Raw genomic sequence first — 10289 nt, forward strand, 5'->3', positions numbered from 1 at the left:
GGCTCATCAGAACGGGGTGTATGCTGGTATAAATGTTCTACATGAGAAGGCTCATGGAAGGGAGTGAAATAGAAGCTGGGTGTGTCGTGGTCTATTCTGCTTCATGAGCCCTGAGGGAACAAGAGATATCAAGAGTGCCAGAATTACCTTCCTGCAGCCCATGTAGATGGTGGGCTATTCACTGAGAATGCATTCGGGTTACCTACAGGAAGAACTGTGTTACAACTGCTGCTTAGAAGCCGGGCAGTGATGGCACATGCCTTTAATCCCAGCACTTGGGAGGCAGAGGCAGGCAGATTTCTGAGTTCAAGGCCAGCCTGGTCTACAGAGTGAGTTTCAGGACAGCCAGGGCTACACAGAGAAACCCTGTCTCAAAGAAAGAAAAAAAGAAAAAGAAAAAAGAACAACTGCTGCTTGGAAAGGTTAAAACTTGGAAGGTGTCTTCAGAGATTAGAAAATCAAAACCACAGAGAATGAGGAGAGAGAGAAGGAGGCTAGGGACGAAGCTCTAAGAACACAGAGTTTGGGGGTCCTGCCATGGATGGGGACCCTCTACATTACAGTAAGATAAGAGGGGAGCAAAGAAGCTAAACAATGTTGGCTGAAGAATGGGAACGTCAAAGGTGGGTGTGTCTCCATGTGATTAATGTGACGCTGACTGAAGAAGCTCTCTGTAATAGAGCTCCATTGGTAAGACCTGAAAAGAGCACGTATCAATCCGTAGTGACCAAGTAACTTGGGAGATCATGGAACTATTTTATCTTAGAGTACTATGGTGGGTGCGTGGCCTCATGCATTTCTCGAAACTCAGAGAACTCCACTTTATCATATAGAGAATGGATAAATAGATGGGTGGGTGGATGAATGGATAGATGGACGGATGGATGGTGAGTGGGTGGGTAGATGGATGGATAAATAGATGAAGAGATTCATGACAGGTGGATAGACAGGTGGATGGATGGGCGGATGGACAGGTGGGTGGACAGGCAGATGGGCAGGTGGATGGACATGTGGATGGATGGACAGGTGAATGGATGTCAGGTAGGTGATATACACACATATCTTCCTCTATTGCTTTCTGCCTTACTTTTTTTGAGATTTATATATATATATATATATTGTTTTTAACATGGTTAAGTGGGTATTTTACCTGCATGCATGTCTGTGTACCATGAGTATGTCTGGCACTCATAGAGGTCAGAAGAGGGTGTCAAATCCCCATAAAACTTTACTTACAAATGTTTAGCTGCAATGTGGAGGGTAGAATCAAACCCAGGTCCTCTGGAAAAGCAGTTCATGCTTGTAACTATTAAGCTATCTGTATGGCCATTTGCAATACTTTTCTGAGATATAGTGTCTTACTGAACCTGAGGATCTTCATTATAGCTGGCCCGCCAGCCCCTGGCATCCACCCATCTCCATGCTGAGATCTCGGTCATGTACTGTCATACCTTTTCTTTTACATGGAGAACTGGGAATTTGAACTTAGATTCTCACACTTGTACAGTAAGTACTTACCCACTGAGCCCTCTCACCAGCCTGAGAAGTGATCTGTACTACCAATTGTTCTAAGGAGGTTGAGGAATCTGCATGCTGGGTCACCCCTGGATCCATGGAATTTGTAGTGGGTTGTGGCCTATAGATGAACTTGACCAACGAAATGCCAGGCACACTCTTCTTTCCAAGAGCACGGTTTCTTGTCATGGCCTTTTGAGATCCCTGGAAAACAGAGCATGCCCCTCAGATAAAAGAGACCTTGGCCCTGAGAAGGGTATCTGTTGTAGATAAAATACCCAACTGAGGAAAGCCCGGTGTTGGTTGAGCTCCGTCTCAGTTCTTTGCCTGCTCCCTGCGGTGGTTGTGTGACTGTAGGTGACTCCTTGAGTCTTGGCCTTGAGTGCCAGCTTGCTCATCAGTAAGTGGGAATGAGCTACTTGGGATTGTCTGGGAGATCAGGGCTTGATAAGTTGAGAATGCAAGCTTCGGGCCTTAACATGAGCACCTTCCTTCTAGGGAACCACTTCAGTCTTCCACCTCCCCCAAGTCAGCAGTGGCTGGCTCAGTCACCATCCCAGAGGCCTTTTGTTTGTTGCTCAGTCAATTGTTTGCTTGTCCCAGTACACTAGATCAGGTGTGCCACGGGGTGGGGGTGGGGCAGATGCCTGAGACTCAGCACCCCGCTTGACACCTGGTTAGGTAAACACTCGGGGTACAGGTGTTAACTCTTTCAAGTTAGGGGTATTTCCGTGGTGATAGGTGTAGTTAATATTGTTTTGGGGGTTCGCTATACCCCCTTGTTCCCTTTAAATATCTATAAGGGGTTTCCACCCCATTTCAAATCATTTAGTTCCGAAATAAAAGACATGGAGACCTTTAGATTTATAATAAGCCTTTGAGCACTGGAGCTGGGCAGATACCAGCCCTCTATGCTATTTTGTCTGTTTCCCCGAGAAACTTGCTGTGTTTCCTTTGGCCATGTGCCTACATCCACTCCACCTTTCAGTGGCCTCTTCCTTCTTCTCTCTCACTCCTCACGGTCCTCACCTAAGACACCAAGCCCAGAAACCTTCACTCTACCCCTCTCTTCTGCCCAGCCCAGGCTGTAGGCATTTTTATTAACCAATCAGGGCTAACTTGGGGGAGGGGCAAGGATTATATAGCATCATTTGGTGTACATGAAGGTCTACCCATGGAGGGGGGCAACCAGATCTTAGGGGCCAGTATTTAGCATTTGAATACACAGCAGCAGCAGACCAACCCTCTCCAGCTAGGCTTCTACTTTCTCAGTAGATTTAGTGGTCTCTGAAAGTCAGGTTACCCTTCAGGATGCAGCCATTGTCTTCCAGGAGGTTCAAGATACACTGAGTATTATTTGGCAGTTCCCAGAGTCTGGGTCCACTGAGTGCTCTGAAAATATCCACTGAATAAATTTGTACATTTTGTTGAGCAACACCATGTAGCTTAAAAGGAACAATGCTGGCAGAAAACCATAACGCAGCTTTCTGTGTATACAACAATGCTAAACTGTATCTTGGAGACATCAAACGGCAGTTTGTGGGTGCTGAAGGAATTGTGGGTACTTATAGACCCAGGGCCCATAAGGTCTCCCCTTCAATGCTCAGGAAGGTGGCTAGCAAGAGAGATCTTCCCCAGGCTTTGCATATACTCCGAAGCAGAATGAGAAACAGGTCGATACTGCATGTGAGGATGCCTGAGTATGTCCAGGATCGGGGGTGATAGACAAGTCCTTCTGGGGCCAAGGTTCAAAGGGGAGGTTGCCTTCCATCCTGTTCCTACCCTGGCTCCTTCCTCCTGAGCTCTGGAGGATGCTGGCATCATCCTACTTCCCTGAGCTCCACAGGGCCTGCAGACAAATCTCTCTTCTCCCCACACCTGCCACCCGGATTTCTACAGCTTAAAAGCTTAGGTGTGACCTCAAAAGCCATGTGTGTGCCCTGCTGATTCCTCCTCACTGAGGTAGAGCTGGCCAGTTGGGGGTGTGATGAGCTCTTTCAGGCGTGCAAGCCTCATATACTTGACCATGGTCTGGGTGCTTCTCATCCTGGTAAGCCATAGAAAGAGAGAGAAGGTTTGCTCAGGAACCTAGGCCGACACTGCTCTTGCAGGCAGGTTCTCCTGTGACTTGTGCACCCTGTGGGTTTGCTGCCCCCATCTATGGTCTTGCTTTCTTTCCCCCACAAAACTGGTTTGGTGTCTCTCTTATGGTCACAAACCAAAGATACACATCACCTGCAGCCGTGGGGACAGAATGTGATGGTATGTGAACAGTCATTGGGGTTGCTATCTCTCTTATACAGAGTCTGTTGGGATCACACTTGCAGGCAAGGTTCACACAAGCCCCTGAGATATCATCAGCTAATATCAGATATCATCACATAGAACCTAAGAGACAGAAGCGTGTCCTCAAACCTCCACCCATCTGCTCTAAAGACAATGGGTGCTACAACCCATGGCCTGCCTTCAGGGCAGAGTCATGTTTGGTGACAGTGTGAGGAGGATAGGGATTGGCATCAGCACTGTGCCAGCTTCTGGAAGCCCTGCAGCAGGAAGTGGATGAGACTCAGCCAGCAGCTAACTGGAAAACGTGATATGACCTCTGCCCACTGAACCCTCAGCTGCCCAAGCCGAGGAACGCCATACACACTCAGCAAGCCTGGCTTTCACAGTCAATTGTCACTGAGGAGGCAGAGGGCCCTATAGGTTAGAGGACTCTGCCACAAAGCCCATGGGTAGGTGGATTAGTCTCGTTTCTGTTGCTGAGATAAAGCATCATGTCTACAAGCAACTTACAGAAGGATAAGAGGGCTCTAAGACTCAGCATGGTTAGGGAGACGCAGTGGCGAGCAAGCATGGTGGCGGGAGCAGGAAGCTGAGTGATCACATCCCATCAGCAAGCGCGAAGCAGGGAGAGTGAGCTAGGATTGTGGCAGAGCTTTAAATACTTGAGGTCTACCCACCATGACGTACTTCCTCCAGCAAGGCTGCATCTCCCCAACCTTCCTGAACAGACCAAGACATTTCTTATTCAACACACCAAAGTCGACGAAACCTGAGGTCCTGAATGTGACATCCAAAGTCTTGGATTCTCTTACCCAGTCACTCCTTTTTCGGAGGCTTATTCATGAACCTCTCAGCATCTATATCCCAGCATGTGAAATGCTTCAGGTGGGCCCTGAGAAAAGGGGACATAAAGTCCCTGGGGGCTCTACAGGTCATCTACTGATTTGCTGCCAAAATTAAGACTATGAATGGCATTCACTGTACCCTGCAGCTTCCCAGCATGCACTGAAGGATGCAGGGAGGGCAGCGAGGCTGCATGAAAGGTCTGACCCTACCAAGGACAAGGCCATTTCTATATCCCTCAGCCCCATCCTGGCTGGAAGACAAACGTCATGTCCTCCACCTCAGGAAAGCAGAGATTTACTCTCATTCCCGAGAGATACCTCCAAGATTGTGTAGATCACTAGCTTTCCTCACACTGGCTTGAGAATCAGGAAGTGTCTTGAAATCTCTCAACAGAACCACAATCTAGGGATCTGTGCTGAAAAGTTCCAGACATTTCTACCTCAGAAAACAGAATCCTAGCCACAGGAATGTGGAGGCTTTCCCTCCGCAATCTCCCATCTCCAAGTAGCCGATCCAGGCCCTTGAAATGGTAGCTGCAATTCTATTAGAGAAGTTTGTTTAGAAAATAGAAATAGAAAGAAGAGAACGAAGGTCTTCTTCAATTAAGTACGTCTTTGCTTCAAAGTACGAACGCTGTCTGGTTCCTGGACAGCTGCCAGTTTCACTGTCTTGTCAGGTGAATCTGAGGTTGAAAAGCGAGATTATATTACTTTCGTTTTCAGAGTTTAGGGATTTCTGTCTGGGTCACCTATTGAGTGCCCACTGTGGACCACGCATCTTCCCAGATACCTGAGGGCTGACAATTGTGCCAGCATCCCAGTACCAGAAGATGATGCAGATTGCCCCCAACAATACTGTACCATCCTTTAGTCATTGGGTTGTTGAAGTCTATTGAGAGCCTTCCACCCCCGGACCTGCTTGGACTCTTGAAGATGCATTAGGGACCTGGGTCGTGTGAAGCCTCCAGTTTAGCTGGTGTGATGGGGGCCAATAGGGATTTGGGAGGGTGTTTCTAGCATTCATCCATGAAAGCACATATCCATCGGCCGTCCTGGGAAAGAGGAAGACAAGGGGCCAGTCCTCCATTGGCTGTAGCATTCTTGGGCAGAGGAGTTTCTAAGAGCCGACTGGGACTGCAGACCAGTACTCGAATCTAAGCTTCGACTGATTTAGCTTGTTCTCATGTCTGGACCACTAAATAACACAGCTATGATGTTATGTATGCATGTTTCTGTGGGGGGTATATATGTTTTCAGACTCAGTAGGCATATTGTGTCACTGGCTGAAGATCTCCTAAAGTCGTCCTATTTCCCATCCCACCGCCAGTGTATCTGTCTTTTAGATTACAACTGTCCCAGTGTGTGAAGTGTGTCAGACCATCGTTCAAGACTCAAGACAAATCTAAGTCCCAAGTAGCTGTCAAGTACTGAGATATCTGTGGCTAATCCCACAGCTTCCCCTGTTAGTACCAGTCTGCCCAGCGCTGAGATCCAGCTGGCCTTCCCTCTGGTCAGCCAGTCAATCTGAAGCTAGTGGCCCCTGAGCTCCATGGTGGACTGCAGGTCTCAGGCGAGTTTGCTGGATATACTCTGTCACCTGACACCCTCTGTCTCCTCTTCTCTTCCAGCGATTCACGAGTTCCCCACAGACCTGTTCTCCAACAAAGAACGACAGCACGGCGCTGTCCTGCTACACATCCTTGGTGTAAGTGTCCTCCAGGGTCAGAAGCCACTAACCTTCTGGCGTGGGAACCCCATCTGTATAGAGCAGTGGTTCTCAAGGTTCCTAATCCTGAGACCCTTTCATAAAGTCCCTCATATGGTGGTGACCCCTGACCATACTATTACTCCATTGCTACTTCATAGCTGTAATGAATTGTAATCTAAATATCTGATATGCAGGATATCTAATATGAGAAACTTGCGAAGGGATCATTGGAGTTGCAACCCACAGGTTGAGAACCACTGCCATACAATGTCTGAGCTTGTAACGGCCTGGAAAGAGAGGCTTTTCTTAAATGTCAAGTGATTTGCCCAACATCACATAGTGTCCCCAGTCCCAGCACAGGGACATGGCTGTTTCTTGTGCCTCATTTTCTACTCTTATAAAATCGGGGCAGTAGCTCCTGTGTACACTTCAGGACTAGATGCCAACAGCATCAGACGTGATGTGATACACAGGTCGGTCCTCGGTAACGCTTGCTGCCGCGTCCCTGTGACTGCTCTCTCACTCTCTTTCCCACACTCCTCACCCCCCTCCACATTCAGATGAGACAGCATGTTCAGGGTGGTTGGCCATAGACACTAAGTCTCTCTGTGTTCAGACAGACCCTAATGGCAGACGGTTCAATAGCAATTTAGATGGGAATGAGGAATTCAAGACCGAAGTATAGATTGCTGTTCTTGGACAGACAAACCCTAGCCTCAGCCAGATTTTACCTCCCTGCCTATTTTTGCAAAGGTTTGTTCATTTGTTTGAGGCAGCATCTTCTGTATCCAGACTGGCCTCAAACCTGCTGCGTAGCTCAGGATGACCAAGAACTTCTCTCTCTCTCTCTCTCTCTCTCTCTCTCTCTCTCTCCCTCCCTCCCTCCCTCCCTCCCTCTCTCTCTCTTTGTGTGTGTGTGAGCGTCTACACACACACCATCCCCAAGTGCTGGGTTTAGAGGTGTATGCCACCTTGTCCAGTTTATGTAGTATTGAGAACTAAACCCCTGGCCTCATGTATGCCAGGCAAGCAGTCTACTAAATGAGCTCTAGCCCCACCCCTCCATGAGTAAAGTCCTTTATTAGAACACAGCCACTCCATTCATGGCTGTGCTCTCTCTGGCTGCTTCTGAGCTTTAGTGGCAGGACAGAAAAGTTGCATGGGAGTACATGGTCTACGGAGCCCAAAATTCTTTCTGGCCCTTGTGGGAACCAGTACAAGACTGTTGAATGGTTGCCAGGAAGCAAGGCAGGTCTGGGTTGGCTTTTCTGTTTCAGATCAGCCCCAGAAAATTTCCTCCTGCTCAGCAATCTGGCTACCCAACACTGTCTGCTTATAAATTTAAATTCAGACAACAGCGAATCTTTTTCTAGAGGTAATTTAATGGACGAGGAATCTGGAGTTCTCTGATGGAGAACAAGGACCAGACGATAACAAAGGAGAAGTGTTTTGGCTGGAAGTGGAGGTTAGAGTTGGGGTTGCAGGTGAGCCTGCATATTATATCTAGAATGGAGTTATTATCTTTCAGACATCCTGGCATGTGCATCCCATGCCCTTTTAGTAAGAGATGTAAATTTGGCAGATTTTCCCCATAGTTCTGTGGCCCAGCTCCATAAGCAAAACCTTATGATTGAACCTGAGAGTGAATACCTCAGGAATTTTGCAAGACCTCCTCAGAGTGGTAATTCCTAAGCTAAAAGTGGAGGGCCAAACCCAGCCCATAACTCGATTTTACGAATAAAGTTTTATCAGAGCACACACACCCATTCCAGGGCTGCTTTTGTTTTTATAAGAGCAGAGTTGGTATATAGCAGAGACCATTTGACTGACCTACATAATCTAAAATGTGACCTCTGTAGAGGACGTTTACTGATGCCTTCCTTAAAGCAGGAAAGACTCACACATAGGAGCCAGTGAAGATTTTAGCCTTCCGTGACCCAAAGGATGGAAGCTGTAATGCCCACTTGGGCTCTATTTTCCTCTCCAGTGTTCTAAGGTGCCATAAGAGAGAGGCCCTTTGACCTCAGTCTGCCTGGGTCATGATGTTGGGAGGAACTTATGGTGATGTGAAGTATATTTAGGATCCTGGGATGCATACTGAGGGGTTCCCCAGTTGGCCTCTCCTTTAGCCATGTGTCTAAATGACAATGAGTCACACACCAGGATAGTCACAGTACAGCCCCGCTTCGCTTCATCTCAGTTCATATGGCGCCATGTTTGGACTGACACAGCCTGGCCTCCTTTTTCATTTTGCTTGCAGGGCATCATGTCATGCCTTAGAATGTTCTCATCTCCTTTCAGGGGCTCTGGTCCTCTCCCTCCAGCTTTACATCCTGCCCTTCTCACTCCTCCCCACCTCTCCCTGTTGAGCTCACAGTTTCCTCAGAGCCTTTGTGTTTTCCATTTTCTGATCCCTATAAAGGCTTCATGCACATGTAGTCTTTGTCGTACCCTGGGATGAAGTCTCAAGATGCAGACTCTTTCCCACACTCCATCGCTGCCATCTTCCACATCCCACCCCTGTTGTCCACGGTAACACCTGGCACATAGGATAAGCTCAGCAAAACCATGGTAGATGGTTGTATAGACAGATAAGGCAAGGAAAGGTTCCTACTAGAAAGCCACCTACCTGCCCCTGTTTCATCATTAAGTAGAAACAAACAGAGGCCTGGAGATGTGGTCTGTCGAGAGTCACGGGCCAGATGAGCTCCAGAGGCTGCACCTTGTACTATAAACTTCCCTGTTCATATGTGCAGATGCCTGGTGAACCCTTAAAAATAAGCAGAGGTTTGGCAGCAAGCAAACTATTGATAACAGAGAGATGATGCTTTCTCTAAAGTTAGAGGAGGGAAATAGGAGGTTATTGTTTTAAAATTGTAAATTATTGCTCCAAGGGACTTCTCTCTTGGCCTTTATGCTAGAACCAGCTTGGCTGATTGGTTGGTTGGTTGGTTGGTTGGTTGGTTGGTTGGTTGGTTGGCTGGTTGGTTATGACTGACTCTAGAAAGCAGAGTCCTCTTAAACAAGAGTTTCCAGTTTGCTATGTCAGTAGTTTCAGTGCCTGGGAGGTAGAAACAAAAGAATCAGGAGGCCAAGGTCAGCTTTGACCTCATGGTGAATTTGAGGCTATCCTATGCTACATGAGCTCCTGTCTCAAAATCTGAACAAACACAAACAAATAAAAAAGAAAAAGTGGCTGAGATCACATTTGAAACTCCACAGTGCCTCTGGCCAACAAAGCAGGAAGGGGCAGGGCACACATTCCAGAGAGTTCTCCAGCAGATGTCCTGATTCAGCTCATTTGGGAAAGATACTCCTTCCCTGCCTCCATGGATACAGCGTCAGATCCTGAGGCTCCAGGCTCCATCCCAAGACTGTCCCTGCATTCTGTGGAGCAGCCCCAGGCAGTGTCCTGCTTTGGATTACATGCTGAAATAGTGTGCAGAGCATGGGAAACCCACGTAGCCGTGTGTCATAAGGAGTGCGACCCAGACAGAGGTAACTGAGTGAGTGGAGGAGAGGCCCAGAGCAAGGCATCAGAAAGGAGTGAGGTTCCCCACCTCTCTGGGCACTGTACCCCAGAAGCCTGCCTAAGTTCAGCCAATTGCTACTCTTCTGAGTCTGCTTTCCGGGGCTCAGGGAGGCTCCCTCACATAGGTACTGCTCAGCAGATCAGCCCTTAGCGCCCTCAGCACCCCTGGACTCCTCAGACTCCTCAGATGTTTGCCTCATCCTTCTAATCCTGCCTGGGACTTTCCAGGACCATTGCCACCATGTCTAGGACTACCAACTCCCAGCCATCTCATTAGCATACTGTAGCACTATAGAGATCCTAAGGGCTCTAGGATGTGTGTGCCAGTGACCAGGGACAGAAACCATATATCCTCTCTCTCTCTCTCTCTCTCTCTCTCTCTCTCTCTCTCTCTCTCTCTCTC

At 48.0% G+C, this 10289-nt stretch overlaps 1 protein-coding gene across 1 annotated transcript in view; it reads left to right on the plus strand.

Moving 5' to 3' along the window:
- Slc24a4 (solute carrier family 24 member 4) overlaps positions 1-10289 on the plus strand; it is a 140642-nt gene that overhangs the window by 80962 nt on the left and 49391 nt on the right. Inside the window, exon 3 of the mRNA XM_021179008.2 lies at positions 6275-6351. Within this exon, the coding sequence (XP_021034667.1) occupies positions 6275-6351 (77 nt within the window). The remainder of the gene's footprint in view (positions 1-6274; positions 6352-10289) is intronic.

The sequence above is a fragment of the Mus caroli genome, chromosome 12 (genome assembly GCF_900094665.2).
Source record: "Mus caroli chromosome 12, CAROLI_EIJ_v1.1, whole genome shotgun sequence".
Lineage (NCBI taxonomy): Eukaryota > Metazoa > Chordata > Mammalia > Rodentia > Muridae > Mus > Mus caroli.